This window comes from Garra rufa, chromosome 4 (genome assembly GCF_049309525.1).
Source record: "Garra rufa chromosome 4, GarRuf1.0, whole genome shotgun sequence".
NCBI lineage: Eukaryota > Metazoa > Chordata > Actinopteri > Cypriniformes > Cyprinidae > Garra > Garra rufa.
The window spans coordinates 31,315,781-31,342,873 of record NC_133364.1 but is presented as its reverse complement, the minus strand read 5'-3'; the positions used below and the strand labels follow the sequence as shown (position 1 = coordinate 31,342,873).

Sequence of the window (27,093 nt, the reverse complement as noted above, 5' to 3'; positions counted from 1 at the left end):
AAATAGAACCAAATCAACAGGATTTCACTAATACAAGTCTAAGGGATTTGCATTTGATCAGTTATCAAGAACACATGTCATAGATGTCCCGATCACAGATGTCTTGGTCACAACTGCTCACGTAATCAGGAGGGTCATCCTGACCTCCTGAGGTGTGACCTCGGGTGTCTGAGAAAAGAGAAACTTCAACAAGCACAAATCTCATTCAGAGCACAATTTATTCTAATGGTGCGTTCACACCGCACACTTTGTCTGCGTCAGGCAACGCACCTAACGCATCTAGTTTGACGCATGTATGTTGAAGCTGGCAACGCTTGCTTTTTGGTGCGTTCACACCGCACACGTCAGGCAACGCTCCCAACGCATCTAGTTTTCTGCACACTTCCCCTGAATAAACCATGGCAAACTATTGGGACTGGACATTTTGGAATCCTCTCATGAACATGTTTCGCTAGCTAACGAAATAGGAAATAATTACGTTGAGAAAAGATTTGACAACACGATCTCTTCAACGATCTTCATCCAAGCAAGTTCCTTTACATTCCTGTCTTTATACAACAACGAGGACGGATCATACAATTCTCTGCGATTGCAGACTGCTAGAATAAGTTTGTAGCCGTCTTAAATCGCAGAGAATTGTATGTTATTGTTTTTTCTGCTCCCGCTTCATTCAAAATACGTGTGGTGACGTCGCTGCAGTGAGACGCTCTGATTGGTTGACGCACTGCGTCAAGTGCGTTAAGTCCGTCAAAAGTTCAACTAGCTGAACTTCTGCGTTGCTTGCGTTGGCTGCGTTGACGCTTGAAACGCAGGTAACGCTTGAAAAGTTGACGGATCCAACGGACACAACGCAACGCAGAGCCTCTGACGGACCTCTGACGGACTCAACCATTGACTTTACATGTAATCTTGCCGCAACTGACGCATGACGGTTTGGGCGGTGTGAACGCAGCATTACATCATGTGATTTTCTATTAAGACATCTTTCTAGCCACTACTAATATTACACAACAAATTATATTAGGAGTTAAACACAGATTTATGAGTTAGATCATCTACTAAAAATGCGTAAGAATTAATAAGGATATTAATTTGTAAAAAGGCCATGATGTCTTCCGACTTCCACTCCTTCACAATATAAAGACGGGGTAAGTTATGTTAACCGATCACTTTTTTTGCTCTTGTTCAGTCAGCTATGCCTCAGTAAACACATCGTGTTCATCTCTTTACCACAGTAAACACACCGCGTTCGTCTCTTTACCACAGTAAACACACCGCGTTCAGCTCTTTACCACAGTAAACACACCGTGTTCGTCTATTTACCACATTAAACACACCGCGTTCAGCTCTTTACCACAGTAAACACAGTAAACACACCGCGTCCGTCTCTTTACCACAGTAAACACACCGCGTCCGTCTCTTTACCACAGTAAACACACCGCGTCCGTCTCTTTACCACAGTAAACACACGGCGTTCAGCTCTTTACCACAGTAAACACAGTAAACACACCGCGTCCGTCTCTTTACCACAGTAAACACACCGCGTTCAGCTCTTTACCACAGTAAACACAGTAAACACACCGCGTTCAGCTCTTTACCACAGTAAACACAGTAAACACACCGCGTCCGTCTCTTTACCACAGTAAACACACCGCGTTCAGCTCTTTACCACAGTAAACACACCGCGTCCGTCTCTTTACCACAGTAAACACACCGCGTTCAGCTCTTTACCACAGTAGACACAGTAAACACACCACGTCCGTCTCTTTACCACAGTAAACACACCGCGTTCAGCTCTTTACCACAGTAGACACAGTAAACACACCGCGTCCGTCTCTTTACCACAGTAAACACACCGCGTTCAGCTCTTTACCACAGTAAACACACCGCGTCCGTCTCTTTACCACAGTAAACACACCGCGTCCAGCTCTTTACCACAGTAAACACAGTAAACACACCGCGTCCGTCTCTTTACCACAGTAAACACTAGGGCTGGGTAAAAAATATCGATTCTCCGATTTTAATCGATCTTCAGTTGAACGCAACGATATTCCCGAATCGATTCTTAATGCACGTGCTTCACGTAAGAGGATATGAATATTCACCTCTCGTCCTGAAGGTGTCACTAGTGTTCCTGCTGAGAGAGTTTTCTCAACCGCTGGTGATCTAATCACAGCGCAAAGGAGCTGCCTTAGATCAGATTAGAACATGTTGATCAGCTGCTTTTTTTGCAGAAAAATTATTAGGCTGTAGTTAAGAACTGTTAGTTTTATGGACCGTTAGAATGTTTTGTATAAGCAGACAAAGGCTTTATGATGGGCCTGTTTTGAGTGTTTTGAATTTAGAAAAAAAGTTTTATTTCTTAAACATGTTTGAAGTTCTTAATAGATTTCACTTTTGCACATTTACAGTCTTTTTATTTTTTTTACAGTAATGTGCATTTTGCAGTTTGTTTACATGGTGTACAATGGATGCACATATTTATGACTTCTTGTTACAGTGTTCATTTAAAATAAAAGTTGTTTAAAATAAACAACTGTGTGCACCCTATTATTAATGTAGATGTGTATTTCAGTAATAAACTTAAGTAGGAGAGTTTCAGTTACCAGCATTTATATCAAAATATGGATCACATGTCTGCAAAACTAACATTTTAAATGAAATATTGATAGCTAATCGATATCGAATCGAATCGAAATCGAATCGAATCGAAACCATAAAAATAAGAATCGAATCAAATTGCCAAATTGGTCACAATACCCAGCCCTAGTAAACACACCGCGTCCGTCTCTTTACCACAGTAAACACACCGCGTCCAGCTCTTTACCACAGTAAACACACCGTGTTCAGCTCTTTACCACAGTAAACACAGTAAACACACCGTGTTCAGCTCTTTACACAGTAAACACAGTAAACACACCGCGTCCGTCTCTTTACCACAGTAAACACACCTCGTTCAGCTCTTTACCACAGTAAACACAACGCGTCCGTCTCTTTACCACAGTAAACACACCGCGTTCAGCTCTTTACCACAGTAAACACACCGTGTTCGTCTATTTACCACAGTAAACACGCCGCGTTCGTCTCTTTACCATAGTAAACACACCGCGTTCAGCTCTTTACCACAGTAAACACAGTAAACACACTGCGTTCAGCTCTTTACCACAGTAAACACACCGTGTTCGTCTATTTACCACAGTAAACACACCGCGTTCGTCTCTTTACCATAGTAAACACACCGCGTTCAGCTCTTTACCACAGTAAACACAGTAAACACACTGCGTTCAGCTCTTTACCACAATAAACACACCGCGTTCAGCTCTTTACCACAGTAAACACACCGCGTTCAGCTCTTTACCACAGTAAACACAGTAAACACACCGTGTTCGTATATTTACCACAGTAAACACACTGCGTTCAGCTCTTTACCACAATAAACACACTGCGTTCAGCTCTTTACCATAGTAAACACACCGCGTTCAGCTCTTTACCACAGTAAACACAGTAAAGACACCGTGTTCGTCTATTTACCACAGTAAACACACCGCGTTCGTCTCTTTACCATAGTAAACACACCGCGTTCAGCTCTTTACCACAGTAAACACACTGCGTTCAGCTCTTTACCACAGTAAACACACCGCGTTCGTCTCTTTACCTTAGTAAACACACCGCGTTCAGCTCTTTACCACAGTAAACACACCGCGTCCGTCTCTTTACCACAGTAAACACAGTAAACACACCGTGTTCGTCTATTTACCCTAGTAAACACATCGCGTCCGTCTCTTTACCACAGTAAACACACCGTGTTCAGCTCTTCACCACAGTAAACACAGTAAACACACCGTGTTCGTCTATTTACCCTAGTAAACACATCGCGTCCGTCTCTTTACCACAGTAAACACACCGTGTTCAGCTCTTCACCACAGTAAACACAGTAAACACACCGTGTTCGTCTATTTACCCTAGTAAACACAACGCGTCCGTCTCTTTACCACAGTAAACACACCGCGTTCAGCTCTTCACCACAGTAAACACACCGTGTTCGTCTATTTACCACATTAAACACATCGCGTCCGTCTCTTTACCACAGTAAACACACCGTGTTCAGCTCTTTACCACAGTAAACACACCGCGTTCAGCTCTTCACCACAGTAAACACAGTAAACACACCGCGTCCGTCTCTTTACCATAGTAAACATACCGCGTTCAGCTCTTTACCACAGTAAACACAGTAAACACACCGTGTTCGTCTATTTACCACAGTAAACACACCGCGTCCGTCTCTTTACCATAGTAAACACACCGCGTTCAGCTCTTTACCACAGTAAACACAGTAAACACACCGTGTTCGTCTATTTACCACAGTAAACACATCGCGTCTGTCTCTTTACCACAGTAAACACACCGTGTTCAGCTCTTTACCACAGTAAACACAGTAAACACACCGCGTCCGTCTCTTTACCACAGTAAACACACCGCGTTCAGCTCTTTACCACAGTAAACACACCGCGTCCGTCTCTTTACCATAGTAAACATACCGCGTTCAGCTCTTTACCACAGTAAACACAGTAAACACACCGTGTTCAGCTCTTTACCACAGTAAACACACCGCGTCCGTCTCTTTACCATAGTAAACATACCGCGTTCAGTTCTTTACCACAGTAAACACAGTAAACACACCGCGTTCAGCTCTTTACCACAGTAAACACAGTAAACACACCGTGTTCGTCTATTTACCACAGTAAACACAGTAAACACATCGCGTTCGTATCTCTCTCAGTACTCTACCCTGCCAGTAACGTTACATATAAAGATAAATCAAAGTGACATTAAGTTTACTAACCATTCAGACACGTCCAGTATAAGCCGTAATTGCCGAACTTCTTTGCGGGTGTCATCTTGTTTCGGTTCCAACTCTGGTTTTTTAATTAAATTTTAAATGGATGGGGTTGTACAGTGTCTTCAAAGCCCCCCAAGTGCCATTTTTCCCGAAACTATACAACTATAACCCCAACTGTTATCTAGGCCAGGGGTTCTCAACCTTTTTTGCGCCGGGGCCCACCTCCTTCTCGGGTCAATTTTGCAAGGCCCTCCTATGCCTGACATTTGCTCATTTCATTTTTTTAAACCTTTTTTTAATAACCAAAACATTTGTTTTGCCTTATTCTTCTACTGCATGTTATAAAAAAACTCAAACAAACAAACTTTAAATTAAAGCTGAATTTAAAAGAAAACCCTCTATTCAGTTCTAACTTTTTAACATAAATATACATATACAGGTTTAAAGCTCCTGAATTCTTTAATTCAGACATTCTTTACAACTTCAGAGTACTTTTTATTATAAGTAAGTGAACCTGCCAAACAGAACAACAGGGAGATGCCAAGATTCCACTCACTAAACCTGTCCATTTGAACTGGATTGACAGAATATCTACTGTTTGTATCCATTATAAAATATACAAATGAAAAATACAGCAAATCCATTCTGAATCTGTTGATGCTGGTGCTTATATGTGCATAAACACCACTGAGCCTTACAAGATCCACCTCTATGGGTGAGCATTCATTATAAAACACTCACAAGACATTCATTTTGACAACTATGCAAATATTTTGAAATTTCACGCAAAAATATAAGGATCAGAGCCCCGAAAGCATGAATAGTTTGTGAATCAATAGCGGACTAATAGCGGAATAGCGTGCCTAGACTCCGATGTGTCATACATTACGCGCAAGTCCGTTACCATTACTCTGATCGTCTTTACCTTCAAATTAGCGCAAGGGTTTGTTCCATGCAGCCAAGATGTGAAGTAGAGACCTGTTTCGGTTACTTTTATGCGGGCTTTTGCTGGCGTGAGTGGGGGACAAAACACGAATGTCGCGGCGGAGCGGGACGAAATAACATACATTGATTTCTGCGGGAGACGGCGGGCGCGGGACAAAAAAAATCCGTCCCTTGAAGAGTATGTGAGCGGAGCGGAGCGCGGAGTAAAGCGGTGTGATTCTGAATGGAGGGAGGAGCGGATTTTTGAAAAGTCGGAGCGTCGTGGTTTTTACGCGCTCCACGACCGCTCCATCATGAGAACAATTCACGCCAACTGTCCGTAATATTACTGCATATTAAGCAAGAATTCACATGTTAAACATATTTACCTAGCTTGATAGAGATAGATCACGCAAATCAGAAAGAATGTGAAGGTTATGATGACGGCAATAGACATGAGCGGTAAATTATTATAGTTCAAAAGGAATTAGTTTGTTCCTTCTAGATACTGAATATTTTTAGGTGAACAACACTTATTCACAAGCAATGCATTGAAACAAATGTAATGGTATCTGATTTCGAATGAGCAGAAATAACTACGATGAAAACGTATTATTTTCATTACAAACTTTGCACTGCAAAAAGCAGAAATTATACTCTTTTAATGCTGACAGTGTTATTAGTTTGGCATGTGGTAGGAACATAGTTTGCACAGTAGTGTTCCAAACTCTCTTGATATTTTATTTTATCATTTTTTTGTGTTTTAATATATGTTATGAACATGACTGTTATATTTCAAACATACTGAATTTTTTTTGACGCGGAGCGGTGTTTCTGATATCAGTGAGCGAGGAGTGGAGCGGGAGCAGTAAATAATGAACCCGGAGAGGAGGAGTGATTAGGCTATTAAATGCACGGAGGGGAAAATGTTGCCGCTCGACTCCGCTCACATATTCTGGTCCCTTGCAGGTATCTAATGACGCTTGCGTGCATAAGTTAGTAGTTTTGAGCCGCCGTTCAGTCTGTATTTAACAGTACGATGAGGCTTGCTGCGCCGAGTCCAAAGCAATCCATCACAGAACACGAAAGAGGCGTGCTTTGCTCATTTTAGAACAATATTTAAATTAATTTTAAGCCATCTCGCGGCCCACCTGGAGGATCACTGAGGCCCACTAGTGGGCCGCGGCCCACCGGTTGAGAATCCCTGATCTAGGCAACACCCCGTGTGCCATGTAATGACAAAACTGAAGGGCGGGGTGAGCAGACGTTCATAAAATTTAAAGGGCCAGGTACTGATATCGCTTGCTGAGAACAGAGGCATTTTTTACCAGGTAAAATGAGTGTTTTTTTACACTACCATAGAGAGTTTTTAATCAAATTATATTACAAACTTTTCATTAGGACCCTAAAGCATCATATTAACTTGTGGAAAAGGAGCATCGGATGGCCCCTTTAAAACAACATTTCATAACACAATAACAGAAAATGGATTTTGGGCAATAGCTGATGATGATTCACAAGTCCACAAGAACGCATTTTGAGAAATGGCTATTGTCTGTTTGTGCACTCTGATGTAAACTCTGATGTAAATAAGCTAAACACACAAAAACGGCATGGCAGAATGAGTGAAGGAGATGCATTATCCCCTTGTAGCACACACAAGTTATAGATCTAGTCAACCAATCAACATTCTGCAGTGAGTTTAGCTCCTCCCTTTTGGTACCTTTTGCTGTGCTAGGTACCCCAACAGAAGGGTATCAAAAATGTGGGGCTGTACGGTTTTCTATTTTGGTACCATTCACAACTTTTGACAATGGGAAGGGACACAATTGCGTATCATATTGTACTGTATTGAACCGTACCACTTGGTGGAAATGAGCCATTGGTGTCAACCAATGATTGTTTTTGAAAAATATGGCTGCTAACTGATTAGTGTGACATGACACGAGATTATAAAACCTCAGCGCAATGTCGGAAAAGTACCGCCTTCGCGGAATTGCATATTTTGGGCTAATTTCTCAGATTTCTAAAGCCTCTGTCCTCAACTATGGAGAATGGCTGGTCATCCAGGGCTATAAATTCTAGTATTTTCCACATAATTGCTTTGGTCTTTTCACTGTTCATACCAAGGAAAGATAGCAGGGTGCTGCTGACTTGTGTTTGGCTCTAAACTCTGGCTAGCTTTAGCCGCATTCCCTTTTTTTTTTTTTTTTTTTGGCTTCTTCAAACTGCACCTGCACGCAGAGCCGGATTAACGCAAAGGCAAACTAGGCACGTGCCTAGGGCCCGATTGGCGGGATGGGGCCCAGACAGAGGGACACATTTTTTTTTTTTTTTAAATGTACAAATGTCCTATCTACAATCTATTTCAATATTTATTAATTAACTAAAAATAGTGACGATGTTTATCTTAACCATAGACTGTTACATTGTCATATTAACGCCAGCCCATGACTGTATAGAGCGGCGCCAGCCAGTCAGAGCCATACAGAGCGATTTGTGATAAGCTTTTCACCAGTTATGCCGCGTTCCAGGCAACCCGTAACCTGTGTTTTTCCAACCTTCTACCCGTGAAAGTGCACTGGAACGGCAGTCAAACCCGTGACTTCCCACTCGTGAACTCGTACTAGATCGATGGACTCCCAGTTACGAGTTCTGACGTAACATACAATATCAGCCCTAATGCGTGCGGTGTTTATGCAAGTGGTACACGGTGGAAAAATAGAGCATAGGACAATATAACGTTGCAATCAAATTAATAATAATATAAAAATAATAATAATTCATAAATGTGCCCAGGCAGTTTGGCGTGACTTGCCTGGAACGCTACAAAGTCGTGAGTCGTGATTTTAAGTCGTGTTTTACGAGCTCAAAAACCTGCCTGGAACGCGTATAGCATTAGATGCATACTGCACATTTAATGTTATTATTAAATAAGGCCTATTATTACATTGCATTTAGTTTGAGAGCAAAGGAATGACAACATAACCAGTACATTATTTGTTTTGTATTGCTTTTTACCTTCTCTCCAAAACTCGTGTTTTTTTTTTTTTTTTTTTTTTAATTCAGGCAATTTTATATTTTAAAAAAATTAAATAAAGCAAAGCCGTTTGAACAGCGCTCTTCACTTATTATTTTATTTTGGTACCATGATCTGCACTTACAAAACAGTCTTCTTTTTAGCGTTTATTTTACAATAATAACCAATAGGATAGAACACAGGTGTGGTGTTTTAGCAGCTACTCTATTGGTGATTAATATAAATAAAATAAAGCTAAAACTCTGTTTTGTCAGTGTTCCATGGTCTCATAGCCTACTATGAGAAATAAAGTTTAATAAATGCAATACAATGCATCACAAATCCGTGAGGACAGTTTACAAACCCGTGGGAACGGATTGCTAAAGCGTTCGCACAGATTATAAATTTGTCGGTAAAGATTCAAAATCCGTGGGTACGGTTTACAAAATCTGAGCTCACGGATTGGAAATTCGTGGGTACGGTTTGATAATCCATGGGCACGATTTATATTTATTTATTAAACCGAGGGAACAGTTTAAGAACTCGTGAGTACAGTTTAAACTGAGGGAACGAATTGCAAAACCGTCCCCACGGATTAATTATTTTTCTTCTACAGGTGACGTAAGGGGCTCCGTGTGAGCCCAATATCGTTTTGCTTAATAAACTTATTTGCTCTGTTTACATAGTTTACTGACACCTATTGGTTATTTACTGGTACTACTGCCTTAACAATGACACTCCCAATGGATAAGATGAGGATAATTTAATAGCATTTAATAGAGCCGTGTAATGTATAAATAATGAATATAAAAAAATAGTCTGATAGACTGTTTTATATACAACACATGACTTATTTTGGCATACAACAACCAATTTTTAACCAAAGACTAGGCTATGTAAAATGTGAATTAACTTTTATTAGTAACTTTGGTGAGTTTCAGATTTCAATTCATAAATAACATCGACGGAGGGGGGCCCAACAAATGCAGCCTGCCTAGAGTAGTCCATTTATTTAATCCGGCTCTGCCTGCACGGCTATGTGATGTTTTTGAAGTGTCTGATTAGGTTTGTTGTGCCGAGTGTTTTCGTGGTGGTCCCCCCACAGTTTACATTGGCCTTCAACCATGGACACACCAAGTGTTTGTTTGGTGTGTTCCACACGTCAGCTCTCGTCAGGCTCATGTTGGCGGAAGTTTGCCCGATTCAATATGTTGAATCGGCATCACCGCCGATTGGATTGGATGTTCAGTTTAGCGAACAAGTCAGTGAGAGAGAATTAAAGCCAAAGGCTAGTAAATGAAGGCGCCAGACAGAATGCTGTTCTAATGTTACGTGATGTTTTCCAGTATGTGAATATTCTCATAACAACATGAGCTGCTTAAAATGAAGAGTGATCAACATAACTGATATTAAAAATTGTAAGCAAGCACTAGTTTCTTTATGTTTAGTATATCTGCGTATATTTCATTTATACTATTTCCATTTCTTCTTTGGAATGATGAATATATAATATTGATAGCTGCTGATAAAGACGCTCAATTCTTCTCTTGCAGCCGCTGAACACCCGTTAGTTTGAAGTCGGCTGTAGTCTGAGCGGTGTGTTAAAGTTCAGCTTTTTGGCCCAGTCGACAACACCATCGACTTTTGTCGCTGCTAGTTCTTTGAAGTCGGCTTGGTGTGTCCCAGCCTTTGCAAATGTTGCAATTGCGAACTTACTGTCACTTTCACACAATGTGAAAAACTTTAACAAGCGGCTAGGGGTGTGTTTCCCAAAAGCAAGTTCCATCATTACCAACATAGTTAAACGATTCTGTGTTTCCCAAAACCGTAGTTCAAATAGACATTTGCAAACAATGACGCAAACAGCGTCGCAAACTTGCATGGTTGAAACTACAGCTGTCTCTGCCAATCTTTCGTCTGGCCAAAGCCGAAAATCATGCAGTGTGTTTTGGCTTTAAATAAATTCTGCTCTTGGGCACAATAAGCAAGCTAACATGCAGTACAGTCTATATCGGGGTGCCCAATCCTGTTCCTGGAGATCTACCTACCTGCAGACTTTAGTTCCAGCCCTTCTCTAACACAGCTGTCTGTAATTATCAAATGCTACCTAAGAGATTGATTAGCTGGTTCAGGTGTGTTTAATCAGGGTTGGAGTTGAACTTTCCAGGTTAGTAGATCTCCAGGAACAGGATTGGGCACCCCTGATCTATATATTTCATTCAATCTAAACATAAATGCCTACGGGAACCCCAGAGTATGACATAACCAGTGATGATTTGCTTGTCTACAAATGTCAAAATGTAATTCTAAATCTATCAAAGAGAATGTTGTGGTTTATATTGTTGAAAGATGTAAGAGCATTAGATTGTCATTTGTAACTTAAAAAAATCACAGTTTCTGTGCTACAATGAGGCTTAAATTCTGTCAGACTTGAACTTTTTCTAATATTTTAGACACAAGAGGTAGGTTTAAAGGTTGTATCAGCGATTTCTAGCCTAAAACATAAAGTGTCGATTTCAGCTTACCTTTCTTCACGATCCGCTCGCTGCCTGCCCCATAAATTGTCTGTGAAAAAACCGCGTCTCTCTGGTCAGCCTAGGGTCCGAGATATGCCAAAAAAACAATCGGCGCTATCAACACACCACAGATAACCAAACACTGTTCCAACCAATCAGCGTCAGGGGTTTGGTGTTGTGGACTTTCCTACTGGTGCTGGGACGTGAGGGAGGCGGAGCGAAAGTCCACAACACCAAACCCCTGACGCTGATTGGTTGGAACACTGTTTGTTTTTGTGTGGAAAGGTTGGTAGTGCCGATTGTTTTTTTGGCATATCTCGGACCCTAGGCTGACCAGAGAGACGCGGTTTTTTCACAGACAATTTATGGGGCAGGCAGCGAGCGGATCGTGAAGAAAGGTGAGCTGAAATTGACACTTATGTTTTAGGCTAGAAATCGCTGATACAACCTTTAAGATCAGTCTATAATTAACCTGCCCTTCTGGGTGTAATGACTTTTTTTAATTGACCTGAAAAGGAATTAGTGAACAATACTAAAACAGTCTGCTTATTGTCTGTTTTAATGCTTTAAATGTTGTCTGCTTCGTGAGATTTCGCTGGGTTGAATTTGCATTTGCCTTTTTCTGTCTAAGGTCTGATTTCACTGAAAGAGGAGGGTCCAGAACTGAATGGAAAGGAAGAGAAAGATGGGAAACATCATGATGTCACAACAGAAGAAAAGTATTTTAGTTGCTCACAGACTGAAAAGACTTTGTCACAAAAAAGAGCTCAAAACCCAGAAACTAGAAGTCATTTCAGCTGCCAACAGTGTGGAAGGAGTTTCAATCAACATAGAAACCTTGAAGCGCACATGAGACTTCACACTGGAGAGAAACCTTTCAGCTGCCAACAGTGCGGAAAAACATTTACTCAAAAAGGAAGCCTTAAAGTCCACATGAGAATTCACACTGGAGAGAAGCCTTATACATGCCAGCAGTGTGGAAAGAAGTTTACACATAGAGGAACCCTTAATGCCCACATGAGAACTCACCCTGGAAAAAACCCTTTCAAATGCACAGTCTGTGGAAAGAGCTTTTCACGAAAAGAGGGTCTTACAACTCACATGAGAATTCACACCGGAGAGAGGCCATTCGTATGTGGCCAGTGTGGAAAGTGTTTCAGATGTAAAATAAGCCTTAATTACCACATGAAGATTCACACAAGAGAAAACTGTTTTAAATGTCGTCAGTGTGGAATGAGTTTCACAGATAAAAATCAACTTAAGAATCACGTAATAACTCACGCAGGAGAGAAGCCTTACATGTGCCACCACTGTGGAAAGAATTGCTCCAGCAAAACAAGCCTCGAGGTTCACAATAGAACTCACACTGGAGAGAGACCTTTTACCTGCCCTCAGTGTGGGAAGTGTTTCACAGTTAAAGGAAACCTTCAGACTCACATAAGGGTTCACACTGGGGAGAAGCCTTTCACGTGTCGTCAGTGTAAAAAGAGTTTCACATATCAAAAGGACCTGAAACGACATATGCAAACTCATTCTGAAAAGAAATTGCAGAGTTCTGAGAGTGACAACAAGTTGAATTTGAGCAATTTTAAAATTCACCTGCACATTCGCTCTGGAGGAAGACAATTTAGTTGCGATCTGTGTAATAAGAACTTTCTTTTGCCATCACACTTAAAGATGCACATGAAAAGTCATGTATATGCACGACCCTATTTTTGTTCTTTGTGTGGGAAGGCTTTTAAATGGCTTGGCAGTTTGAAATGGCACCAGAAAATATGCATCTGTGCAAAATTAATTTTGAATGTATAGAGGCATTGTTTACACATTGTTTCACTTAAATACCTCAGAATCAAACTATTAGACAAACTTCCGTTTTGCTGTGAAATGCCACAATGTAAGTTAAAATTTTAAATAAAAGGACAGACGCTTGAAAATTTGTTGTCCAGGAATTAGAATTTCTCGTAGTAGTTGCGGAATAGATTATGAAAATCCTGTTGAAAAGTGGCTGTGACTTATATTTAAATTCTTTCAGTAACTAGAACAGGGATCCAAAATTCTGATTTACGAGATCCACTTTCCTACAGAGTTTAGCTCTAACTCTAATCAAACCCACCTGAACACGTTAATCAGTTCAGATCAAGTTTATTTGTATAATGCTTTTTACGATACAGATCACTGAAAGGCAGCTTTACAGAAAATGTACGTTTTTACAATATATTTAGTAGTAGCTTATCAGTGGTGACTGTCAAGTTGATGTCCTTATGCCAAAAATGTACAGTAAAATCAGTTAATGACATGTAATCAAACAGACGGTGAACACTATTTACAGCACGGATTGTGTGTTGCAATCAAACTTGTAGCAAAATTTGGTAGTTCTGTATGTTGTTTCAGGATTGACATCAACTGAGTTCCTCTGAGGGGTTGGCATTGTCTCTTCTCAGGTGTTCGATCATCTCAGATCTTTGTTGGAACCAGACTGAAGCTGTGCGATTCCTAGTTTCCTCGGGATGCCAATCCAGTGGCAGAAAAGGAGAAGCAAATGGAGACAAAATTAGCTGCTGTTCCAACCAAGCAAAAATGATTTGTTGAACCCAAGCAAAATAATGATAATGTGCAATTGCTAATCCATAAGAGCCTTATAAGTAGTAATAGCAGCCAGTGCAGAGACTGTAAAACTCGGGTAATCTTTCTGGATTCCATCAAAAATGTCTTAAATTGTGTTATGAATATGAGCGAAGGTCTTACAGGTTTGGAACAACATGAGGGTGAGCGATTAATTACAGAACTTTAATTTTTGGATTTTTAAACTTTGAATTTTTGAATTCTCACTTGCCTTGAGAATTCTGACCACTATACCAGCTGTCTTGACCTGACAGCATACAGCTACTATAAAGATCCAGTCAGATATTACTGAACACACCAAAATGCACTTAAAAGTAAAAACCTCCTAAATATGTTGAAATTCAGTGATCGGAAGGTAAAGTGAACATCATCGGTGAACGGTTCCTCCATCAGAGTAAGTGTTTGTTTTAGTAATACCCATATGTCCACAAGACCACTGAACTAACAGGAGCCTCGAGGAACAAGTGGTTGGGATGAAGCGGGACAAATACAAAGTTCTGACATGAAACTCTAGATGGGGCAGTCCAATAGGTCTAACTCTATCTGACTTAATGATATAATCACATTGCACAGCTGATTGGTTCTCTCCTGTATTGGTAGCCAATAAGCTCGCTGCTTAACATTCAAATATATGACTAGTGCTTCCTGTAGCAGTTTGCAGCATGCTTCAGAAACCCTCCAGCTTCACCTGTATAAATCAACAGGGGTCTTTCACAGTGCAGTCATTCATGTAGAGGAAGAAGAGTAGTGGGGAGAGAACACATTTCTGGGGGGCACCAGTGCTGATTGTACAGGTGTTGGAAATGAATACTATAGAAATAAAACTTGGATATATTTTAGAGTATATCCCAGCAGCTTGTATAGCAGTATAGATTACTGTCCTCTGAAAACAACTCAACATACAGCCATTATTGTCAAAATGGCTGGCAACTGAAGAAGATTTTTATTAATCAGAATCAAGTATAAACTATGTGATTATAGCCATATATGCATCAAATTATTTCACTCTTATAATCATGTGTCTTTCTGGGTGTCTAAGGGCCTGCAGGAGAATGGAATGTGCAGACATTGCAAAAGTCACATATGGTGGACCTCATATGATGACGCTATATGGTTTGTTTTGACATTAGACAAAATATATGGTGAGGCCCACTAGCCAGGCCATGTCCACTAGAGAGGCCAGGGTAAGGAAGAACTTGTTATGTTAGGGGCCTCTAGCTGGTCCATGGTGGAGAAGAACATCTGTTTATAATAATAATGGTAAATCTAAGGACCCTCAAGAATTTAGTTTGACATGTGTGCGTGAGAAAGGCAGGTATAAAACCCTGCCTCGACAAAGCTAAGTTAGTTCTCTCTAGGACCAGACTGCAGAGCCTGTTCTCTGTGGATGCTTTCCTTTAGGGGCTCGGCTTGATTGTTTCGGCAATAAAGTCTATTCTTTTGGTATCAAAACCCAAGTCTCAAAAATGTTTCTTCAATCGAGGAAGAGGGGAACCACTTCACATTGGCGTCACGAACAGGATGGAAAGGAGCACGGGTGAAAGACCATTTTGGGCTGTCTGGACTGAGCAACATAAACAGTGGCCACTAAAAAAAGGTAAGCAGTTTTTGCTTGCATAATTAGTTTGTGTTGTTCAGCCAGGTCTGCCCAGGATGGTAAGAACACTCAGATATTTGCTCTTCCAAATTTAAAAATAATAAAAAGGGGTTTTGAGTCCAGAAGAACTAAAATGCATGCATTGATCTGTGTTTTCTGTTGTTTTGGTTTTGAGAAGAATAGGGAATACAGATTTTAATATTTTTATAAGTGTAAAGTTTATGTTAGATGTTTAAAGTGTTAAAAGAGAAGTCCTAGGCAAAAGACCTACAAGAGGTAGGCTTTATTTCTGCAAGGGTTGCCTTCATTGTGTAGAGGAAGTGAATCAATGAGACAGAGCGCAAACTTGCCAGATTGTTTCCCTGTGTTGAGGAAGTGTATCAGGGAATGTTAAGTTGTTTAAGTGTATTTGATTTGTTTTGTGTAAGAGCTGAATATGATCTGTGTTTATTGTTAAGTGGGCCTTGAGGATAGCAATAAACGTGAAGCAGATAAAGTAAAGTCCTATGGATACCGCTCTGTAGAGGAGTTAGGAGGTTACAGAGGTACTGATAGGCAAAAATCCTTCAGAGTACTGCTTTTTTACTGTTTTTAAGGAAACTTTTCAGTGAAAGAGCGAGTAGAACTGACAGGTCACTCAAGAAGAGTGTAGAGTAGTCTGTGTAAATGTATGTGTCAGTGTCTGTGTCTGTGTCTGTGTGAGTGAGGAGAAAAAACTCCAGAAAAGGGGGGACCAGATGTGCGTGCCCCTCCCGGACAAACACTTGAGTGTGGTCAGATTGGAGAGAGAGCCCTGAATAATAGGGACTAATAGATAATAATAAATAAAGAAAATGTTGATTAAAAATTATAAAAGAAATAGACTTTGCAAAGTACTATAGTAAGAGATGCATTAAAATAAGAAGTATTAGTTAATGATTTATCTTGATAGATGAATAAATAAGATTGCACGTGCTTAAGAACATAATATTTTATATCTAATGACGTCTAAAATTTGTATCTTGTTATCCCTGGAAGACAGTATGGAAATTAATCCATTACAGAGTTTCAGATATTTGGGGTTGAATTAACTAAAAGACAACTTGTGTAATGCAATGTGGAATAAGAACAAGATTGGGTGACCAAGTTAATAGAAATGATGATTTAAAGGCCATAGACATTTTAAAATAGTAAAGGGAACTTGGTGAATAAATATATGCTAATAGGGAAAAATTAATTCACCATTACTAGATTATTCTGAACAATCTAGGTGAATGTAAAAGAAAAAATAGGATGGAAATCTTTGTTTCACAATATGCATGCCATGCTCTTGTAGAAAGAAGAAGGATCATTTTGTTTATTGTAGTATACTTAGATAATAAACATAGCTATTTTCTGCATTTTGCAAAGAAGAAACTGCTTGCTATTTTCGCAATGAAGAACTTGCTTTACTAAAATAGAATAAGGGAACTGCTGTTTTTTACCAGATGAAAACGACCATTGAAAGATCTGGCTGAAAAGTGAAATTTTGTTACAGCTGATTGCTCAGACACAACTGAGGTCACAGTTTACTAAGATCCAATTTGATTAATGCAGTCTCTTGAGTGTTAACATTTCAGATGACTTCGGGAACAGTGCCTTGACAAAGGAAAGCAAAGAACTGGAGGCTGTCTAACACTGTGATGAAGAAGCAAAGACAAGGCTGCGGAGAGAAGAAGGGGGAGGGGCTGATGGACTTTCAACCCCCTCCTAAATGGGAACACACACTCCTGCATGGAGAAAGACTGACTTTAAACAGGAAAAGGGGAGACTTCACTTGAGACCTTTCCTGAGGAAGAAGAGAACATCTGGGAAATGCAAAACTCTGGCAGAATCAAGCAAAAGCCAGACGGAAGAGAAACAGAGAAACAACAGAGAACATACAACCCAACATCAAGCCTTTGACTGCCATCACAGACTGACGACCCAGTGCAACAGCTAAAGAGCTCCAACAGACTGATGATCTACACAGAAGAACTTTCATCACTTCCCATCGTGTGCACAGGTGCTGCATATCTAATGATCACTATAGAGACTGCTTCAAATTTAATAATTAATTTTAATAACTTAATATTGATTATTCACTGGTCTCACAGCAGCTCTTTGAATTCTATGTTTTAACTAACATTCTTGATCTGCTTTTCATTAGGTACCAGTCCAGCCTTATGTCTTAAAGGAAAAGAACTTTTGACAGAAAGAGTGGGTGCTTAACTCACCAATCGGATAAAAATGGAGCTGGATTTGGCGTAGAGAGGGTTATTTCATTAACCAACTAGGGTAAATGTACAGGTGAATTATCGATACAAATGCTGAGCTTTTATGGAAAAAAGGGGGACAGACAAGATGTCTAATAGGAAAAATAGGGCTGATAAAATAAAAAGTTGGTCACTCCATTTTGTTTAAGGACATTTTGGGGATAGAATGAGGGAAAAAATAACTATAAAGTTCCAAAATCATGAAAAAATCACAAATGCTGTCAACACTGGGGGAAATGAGATAGAAATGTTGATATCCATGGATCCTAGATTACGCAGAAAGCTTCTATGCTCTTCTCTAAGATGCTCATGAGCAATAACAAAAAGTATATGATGAAAATTTAAAGTAGACAAATAAATGACATTTGAGAAATTACAGTTGGCTCTCAACTGCACAATGCTTAGAACAATTATTCTGAACCAAATAATCTGTTAGATTTTGATGAGGAAAAAAAAAGAGGTTTACATAGCAGCGCTAAATAAACTATGTGGGGACAGAAGTTACCCAGTTGCATAAAATGATGTTTAGAACCTATGGGAAATACAACCAAAACTACACTTAATAGAGGCTGATACTGAAAAAAAGCTTACGTTAGTCTATTCAAAAGCTGAGGCTAAAATCGTTCATTCACAATCAGCTAAGGTTGGACAAAAATAAAAATAAAAATGAAGTTAACCAAAAAGGGTGTGTGTGTGTGAAAGGGAGAGAAAAAGTATGAATGATGGTGTGCAATGGTGTGATATGGAGAGAAAGATAGTGTCTGACGAGACACTGAGGCAAATCAATTATTTTGTCAAAACAGCTGTATGCAAATTTGAAATGTGGGCCCACAGGGCAAGTTATGCCCAGTAAAATAATGACCATAGGAAAAATGTGGTTAAGTTTCCTGGTCAACACCTAGGTTATTGTTGTGGCAAAAGGAAAAACAATGCCACACTTGCGCAGCGCATTGCATTGGAAGGCAAAGCAAGAGAGATTGCTCTGTCCACCCAACAGCTAACCTTTTTTCAGCCTATCAGGATAAAGCTGTTTCTATGTTAAAATAATAAAACTTTTGTGACTGTTAACATGAATAAAGTGGGTTGAGTGTTTTCCTGGTTGAAAGGCCTATGCTACTGAGCATGATATGTCTAAGAAATTATCCAATGAAAGTAGAACTGAGCTTATAAAACAAATAGAAAACTGATTTTGCAAATTGTTGAGAATGAATTGGAAACTAATTAAAACTAGTAACAATGCAATTCATGTAATAAAACCCAGCTCATTATATTGATAGCAATGGATATGAGAGCCCAGGGGCCAGGACAGCCCTTAACCCACATGACATTTCCACAGGTCGGACCAAGAAGGACGACCGGCCAGATGAAAAAATTAGCATGTCTGATATCACTAATAAAAATTCTGAAAGTTTCCATTTACAGGTAACAGCACTATCAAGGCCAGGGAAGGGTTGGCTCCACAAATATGAACCACTGAGGGAGCAGTAATGAAGGGAGAATCTTACATCAGCAACATGGTTGCAGAGTGACACCAAGGTCCAAATCTCCCACCTTAAAATGCGCCAACCAGCTTTAACAACCCTACACAGCATGAAGCAAGGGATCAAGGGCGTGCTAGTAACGACCCTCTCTTGCCAACGAGGGAAAGACCATTGCAACGGCTCGTAAAGAGTCACCCTGGTGAAGATGTAGGCCAACAAATGGAAAGGAGGAAATGGAAAGAGAATGAAAGTTGAAACAGACAACGAAAAAGAACGCAAAAAGAAAAGACAAAGACTGAAGAATGAAGCAGACATGTACAATTGTGTCATGAAAGAACTTTTGATATTAGGAAGGCAGGATCTTTTTACTTCTCCCCTAAAGTCAAGTGTGAATGAGTGGGGAGGAGGGTTTTTGGTCCTGCAGCTTTACCAAGTGCCATTCCATAATCTGGTCATTAGTAATGAAGCAATGTGACCTACCTTAGTCACCAGCTAGTGATACCGAATTATGAAGCTACTCTGAGTAAAGACATGCAAAGGTGAGACTTAATAAGTCTCAAAGGGGGAAGGTTGAAAAGGTTGAAGAAAAGGTTGAAGATTTTGAAAAGGTTGAAGATTTTTATGTTATTGGTCAAACTGGAGAAAATCAGACAACATGCTTTGTATGTCGAGAAGCTGCTTGAAGAGAGAGGAAGAAGACGACGAGGGCGACAAATATCAGTAAAGTGATTGACCAGCTGCCCCATGCCAAGGTGGACGTCTGGCTGACAAAGGTAAATGAACATACAGTGGTGTATGGGAGCTGAACACGCAGCGACATCACTGTGTGGGAGTAATCTGAGGTCAGTACAGGCCAACGAATGACAGCAAGGAGAAGTTAGCAGGAGTTAGCAGGTGTCACATGGCAGTACCTGACAAGAATGGTACAAATTGAATTAAACAGGAAGATGAGGAAAATGAAGAAATCCCTAGAGACAGAACCGAGTCTGCAGATATTAGCAACAAATATGATCGATCTTGCTCATTGCTACTCTGATCGAGAAGGCCGAGATGTCCAAGAAGTGAAGGCAGGAGATGAACACTAGCTGGACAACCCAGATCCTGCCCACTCCTATGCCAGCAACATGTGGTGGAGACTGATTAACCACAACAAGGCAAGAAATCATCTGATCAAGACGAAAAGAGATATCGGCATGAAAGTAATTTCACTGCAAGATCACAGCAAATATTCAAGCTTGGGAAGAGACAACCCTGTTCCGAAAGAACATTAACTATAAAATAGCCTTTAAGTTGATAAGTCGAAGTGACAAGGTATGAACTGATAAGTTTCATGAACACTACGAAGGTAATGATGGAGGCATCAAGGAAGACCTGCAAGAACTAAGACAGCACTGCGAAACCAACTCGTCTTGGACCAGCTCACTGCATCTACGGGGGATGTGTACAATAGTGGAGACTACATGTTGTACATATATTCCAGACAATGATGCAGAGAAACACATGATAGACCTAGGCATCCATAACATGACTAAAACAATAGAAAGATTGACCGCAAGAGAAATGAATACTGATGATAATGTATGGGGATGAAACTGGTTTAAAGGAATTATGGTAGAAAGCTGAACACATTAGATTAATTGCCCTCTCAGCACTAGCTATGTTGCAATGTATGTGGACTTGTGGTAATGTGCATGATCAGAAGAGTTGTGAATTCAACATGAAATCTTCAATAGCTCACCACATGGTAATATAAAATGTCATAAGGTTAGATGTAGTAAAATTGGGATGTAAATGTTTCATAGAGAGAAGCAGACAGATAAATACCCCTTCAGAGTACTTTGGTTAGTCCCTGAGTAGAATCTTAATTAGGAAACAGCACTGTGGGGAAAGTGAGACGTGAAACGTCTCAAAGGGGGAAATATGAAGAAGATTTTTATTAATCAGAATCAAGTATAAACTATGTGATTATAGCCATATATGCATCAAATTATTTCACTCTTATAATCATGTGTCTTTCTGGGTGTCTAAGGGCCTGCAGGAGAATGGAATGTGCAGACATTGCAAAAGTCACATATGGTGGACCTCATATGATGACGCTATATGGTTTGTTTTGACATTAGACAAAATATATGGTGAGGCCCACTAGCCAGGCCATGTCCACTAGAGAGGCCAGGGTAAGGAAGAACTTGTTATGTTAGGGGCCTCTAGCTGGTCCATGGTGGAGAAGAACATCTGTTTATAATAATAATGGTAAATCTAAGGACCCTCAAGAATTTAGTTTGACATGTGTGCGTGAGAAAGGCAGGTATAAAACCCTGCCTCGACAAAGCTAAGTTAGTTCTCTCTAGGACCAGACTGCAGAGCCTGTTCTCTGTGGATGCTTTCCTTTAGGGGCTCGGCTTGATTGTTTCGGCAATAAAGTCTATTCTTTTGGTATCAAAACCCAAGTCTCAAAAATGTTTCTTCAATCGAGGAAGAGGGGAACCACTTCACAACAAAAGCAAGTACACACTAAGTGATAACAGCAGTATGTTGTTTAATCATGCAAAGCCACATGTCCTATTCATCATGTATGTTTTTGTCTGCTTGACAGGACCATACAAACTTGTGTATCTTGTATTAGAGCAGTTAAAATTTGGTGCTTTATGTACAATTCTGTCATTCTGACCACTGGATGTTCAACTTGGCATCTCATGGCAAAGAACTTGAGAAGGATTTGATAATTAGAATTAGAATTGTTGTTCTCCACAAAGATGGCCAAGGCTACTAGAGGTTTAGTAACTGAAAGCGAGTTAGACTACAGTGGTCAGGGTCATACAGAGGTTTTCCAAGATGGGTTCCATTTGGAACAGGCCTTGCAAGGGTCGATCAATGAAGTTGAGCACTCGTTCTGTGCGTCAGGTGCAGAACCTGGCTTAAAAAAAAAACAGATGCATGAGTGCTGCCAGCCTTGCTTTAAAGGTTGCAGAAGTAGAACGTCAGCTTGTAAGTGCTCAGACAATACACCTCACACTGCTTCTTCTGAAGCTGGCTCACAAGAAAGCCCACAAACAGTTTGCTGAAGACAACCTGTCCAAAAGTATGAATTACTGGAACCATGTCCTGTGGTCTGATAAGACTAAGATAAACTAGTATGGCTCAGATGGCGTCCAGCATGTATGGCGATGCCCTATGGAGGAGTACCAAGAAAATTGTGTCTTGCAGTCAAGCATGGTAATGGTAGCATCATGGTCTGGGGCTGCATGAGTGCTGCTGACACTGGGGAGCTGCAGTACATTGAGGGAAACAATGATTCCATTATGTACTGTACATTCTGAAGCAGAACATGATGCCTTCCCTCCAGAAACTAGGTTGAACGGTAGTTTTCCGATATAATAACGACCCCAAACACATCACCAAGATAACAACTGCCTTGATGAGGAAGCTGAAGGTGAAGGTGATGGGGTGGCCAAGTATGTCTCCAGACCTGAACCCTATTAAGCGGCTGTGGGGCATCCTCAAGCGGAAGGTGGAGAAGCACCATGTGTCTAACATCCAGCAGCTCCATTATAGATGAGTGGAAGAGGATCCCATTGGTTTTTATGCAATTTGCTGAAAATCAACACTAAAGTAAAAAAAAATACCTGTATTATAACTTGTCAAACAATAACATATTAAATACATGAGAAATTATGAAATTCAAGAATCCATGTTTACCCGAAATTGAATTCATTTTATGAATCATTCAGGAGATGATCAGTTGTGACCACAGGAGTTTACAAATGACAAAAGTAAATGAAAAGACTTGAGGGGAAGTATTAGATTGAATGATTAAGTGGTAAAGGATCCGAGTAAAAGTGGACAATCAGATTTGTCTCACATTTAGCTACACTGTAAACATACCCTTACCTTTTCCCCACAACTGACAGAATTTTCTGGCTTTCTGTTGTTTTTTTCCTTCCTTAAAATCCAATTACAGGCAAAGAAGCAGAAACAAGCAATAGCATACATAAGCAGTGCATATGTGAAATAATGCAATCATATATCATATCGAAAAAAATGTCAACCCAAGAAGTGGTATAAGACTTTCTGCAAGCTTTAAGAGTATTGATGTAAGAAATATACTCCATCTGTTTTTATCATCATTCTGAATCCTATCCAGACATATTCTTTGACAAAAATACAATTATCTCAGCTTTTTGTTCAAAATGTTGTTCTATTTTAAATAAATCTTACCTACATTCACATGTTGATTAATAACAGCCATAAAGCTCGAATAAAATGTTTTTTTATTTGTTTAAAAGCAGATGCTCTGTTCTTTTGACATACTGCATGTTCAGATATTCATACAACAAAATATTTTGGGGTCCATGAGAAATTTGTGAAAATTATGCAAATAAATAAATAAATAAATAATTTATATATATATATATATATATATAAACACTTGTGCGTTTAATCCAGATAAAGTCTATATATATATATATATATAGACTTTATCTGGATTAAACGCACAAGTGTGTTTTGAAATTATTCCTTTTTCCAAACCTCATACTAAACCTCTTTCCAAAATGTTCCTAGAACTGCAATGTTTTGCCAAAATGAGTCTGCAAATGTTGTTTAAGGTCTCTCTGATATGTAAAACATTTTTCACACTGAAGACATGAGAAAGGCTTCTCTCCAGTGTGAAGCCGTATGTGAGTCTGAAGGTTTCCTTTTTGTGAGAACTTCTTTTCACAATATTTGCAGGTGTAAGGGGTTTCTCCAGTGTGAGTTCTCATGTGGGAATCAAGGGATGGTTTATATGTAAAACTCCTTCCACACTGAGGACATGAGTAAGGCTTCTCTCCCGTGTGAATTCTCATGTGATTCTTGAGGCTTAATTTATGACAGAAGTTTTTCTCACATTGATGACATGCAAAACAGTCCTCTCTTGAGTGAATTTTCATGTGGTAATTAAGAGTTACTTTACGTGTAAAACTCTTTCCACACTGATCACATGTGAACAGCTTCTCTCCAGTGTGACTTACCATGTGGGAATTCAGGTTGTTTTTATGTGTAAAATTCTGTCCACACAGTTTGCAGGTGTAAGGCTTCTCTCCAGTGTGAATTCTCATGTGGACTTCAAGGTTTATTTTTTGAGTGAAACTGCTTCCACACTGTTGGCAGGTGAAAGAACTCTCTCCAGTGTGAATTCTTTTATGGACTTTAAGGTTTTGTTTTTGAGTAAAACTTTTCCCACACTGTTGGCAGGTGAATGGTTTCTCTCCAGTGTGAACTCTCATGTGGACTTCAAGATTATGTTTTTGTTTGAAACTCCTTCCACACTGACGGCAGGTTAAGTTACTGTTAGATTTGGTCCTCTGAACTCCTTTTCGTGAGGAAGTCGATTTTTCTCCATGATCATATTGTTTCTTATCTTTCTCTTCCATTTCACTCAGTTCTTGGGTTTCCTTTTTCAGCACCATCAGCTCTGAAGCAAAAAAGACAAATAGAAGTTAATTCCAGTTTAAATGCATTCAAGAAAATCTATATTTAATTATTTGCATTTAATGTTCTGTTCACGAATCTGGAAAAGTAGGGAAAACGTTTATTTTCTGGTGTTCTGAACATTGTTAGCTTTCATCTGCATTGCACAAGAAGTGGGAAAAAAGCAATAAATCAGACAAAAAAATGTAACATTGATCCTTCACATTTTACAGGTCGCTTTATGCTGTTTTTGTTAAGATTATTTGTTGCACAATTAATAGATAGAAGTTTTCAGCTTACAAAGTAGATATTGGGTTTAATGTTACATTAAATTATTGTTGTATTTAGGTCATTTCAGTATCGTTATTATTATTATTATTATTAATTAGTATTTGTTTGGAAATGATATCTCAACATGTCGGAATTTTAATAAAGATCACCAATCACGTGTACATTTTAGGACATCCTCAGACCTCAGCCATACAACGAAAAGGTGTCATGCCTCAGACTAAAAGGCATCAGTCACAGGACAAAACGGCACTGTGCCTCAGACTGAAAAGCTTCAGGTCTCAGGAAAAACGACGTCAGGTGTCAGGTCTCATACAATTAGACATCGGACGAAACGGACTCAGATTAAAAGGCATCAAACAAAAAGACATCAGACGAAACAGTCTCAGAATAAAAGGCATCAGCACCTCATTTTAATCTGAGTCAGTTTCGTCTGATGTCTTTTTGTTTGATGCCTTTTAATCTGAGTCCGTTTCGCTTGATGACTTTTAATCTGAGTGTTTCGTTTTTTGTCTTTTTGTCTGATGCCTTTTAATCTGAGTCTGTTTCGTCTGATGTTTTTTTGTTTATTCCCTTTTAATCTGAGTCCATTTTGCTTGATGCCTTTTAATCTGAGTCCATTTCGTCTGATGTCTGTTTGTCTGATGCCTTTTAATCTGAGTCCATTTCGTCTGATGTCTTTTTGTTTGATGCCTTTTAATCTGAGTCCGTTTCGCTTGATGACTTTTAATCTGAGTGTTTCGTTTTTGTCTTTTTGTCTGATGCCTTTTAATCTGAGTCTGTTTTGTCTGATGTCTTTTTGTTTATTCCCTTTAAATCTGAGTCCGTTTCGCTTGATGACTTTTAATCTGAGTCTGTTTCGTTTTATGTCTTTTTGTCTGATGCCTTTTAATCTGAGTCTGTTTCGTCTGATGTCTTTTAATCTGAGTCCATTTCGCTTGATGCCTTTTAATCTGAGTCCATTTCGTCTGATGTCTTTTTGTTGATGCCTTTTAATCTGAGTCCATTTCGTCTGATGTCTTTTTGTTTGATGCCTTTTAATCTGAGTCCGTTTCGCTTGATGATTTTTAATCTGAGTGTTTCGTTTTTGTCTTTTTGTCTGATGCCTTTTAATCTGAGTCTGTTTTGTCTGATGTCTTTTTGTTTATTCCCTTTAAATCTGAGTCCGTTTCGCTTGATGACTTTTAATCTGAGTCTGTTTCGTTTTGTCTTTTTGTCTGATGCCTTTTAATATGAGTCTGTTTCGTCTGATGTCTTTTTGTTTGATGCCTTTTAATCAGAGTCCGCCTCGTCTGATGTATTTTTGTTTGATGCCTTTTAATCTGAGTCCGTTTCGCTTGATGACTTTTAATCTGAGTCTGTTTCGTTTTATGTCTTTTTGTCTGATGCCTTTTAATCTGAGTCTGTTTCGTTTGATGACTTTTAATCTGAGTCTGTTTCGTTTTTTGTCTTTTTGTCTGATGCCTTTTAATCTGAGTCCATTTCGTCTGATATCTTTTTGTTTGATGCCTTTTAATCTGAGTCAGTTTCGTCTGATGTCTTTTTGTTTAATGCCTTTTAATCTGAGTCAGTTTCGTCTGATGTTTTTTTGTTTAATGCCTTTTAATCTGAGTCAGTTTCGCTTGATGATTTTTAATCTGAGTCTGTTTCGTATGATGTCTTTTTGTTTGATGCCTTTAATCTGAGTCCGTTTCGCCTGATGTTTTTTTGTCTGATGCCTTTTAATCTGAGTCCGTTTTGTCCGATGTCTAATTGTACGAGACCTGACACCTGACGTTGTTTTTCCTAAAACCTGAAGCCTTTCAGTCTGAGGCAAAATGCCGTTTTGTTCTGTGACTGACGCCTTTTAGTCTGAGGCATGACGCCTTTTCGTTGTCCTAAAATGTACACCGTACTCCAAGCTCACCTTTGAAAATGGAAACTAACCTGTTTGTTCCTCAGTATCTTCATGTTTCACTCTGAATGCTTCTTCAATCTTCATGTCTTCACTCTCCTCTTTAATAAATGCCATCTTTTTGTCACATGGATCTCAGTTGCTTCACCAGGAGTTTTCCTGTGGGTTTGAACACGTTGTTTAATATGAGA

General features: G+C 39.5%; 2 protein-coding genes across 2 annotated transcripts in view; one reads left to right on the top strand and one right to left on the bottom strand.

Annotated features, from left to right (window-relative positions):
- LOC141332874 (uncharacterized) overlaps positions 1 to 27,093 on the top strand; it is a 34,741-nt gene that overhangs the window by 1,342 nt on the left and 6,306 nt on the right. The window lies entirely within an intron of this gene.
- On the bottom strand, positions 23,796 to 27,072 carry LOC141333871 (uncharacterized). The gene is made up of 2 exons (XM_073839028.1): positions 26,935 to 27,072; positions 23,796 to 24,724 (listed from the first exon to the last, which is right to left on the bottom strand). Exons 1-2 carry the CDS (start codon positions 27,017 to 27,019, stop codon positions 23,829 to 23,831), a joined length of 981 nt encoding a protein of 326 aa, XP_073695129.1. The 5' UTR covers positions 27,020 to 27,072; the 3' UTR covers positions 23,796 to 23,828.

Bases quoted from the DNA above. Each gene is read 5' to 3' on its own strand.
- LOC141333871 (XM_073839028.1), bottom strand. From the start codon at position 27,019: ATGGCATTTATTAAAGAGGAGAGTGAAGACATGAAGATTGAAGAAGCA. The intron at 24,725-26,934 runs GTTAGTTTCCAT...TTTTTGCTTCAG, and splicing joins AGATACTGAGGAACAAACAG to AGCTGATGGTGCTGAAAAAG.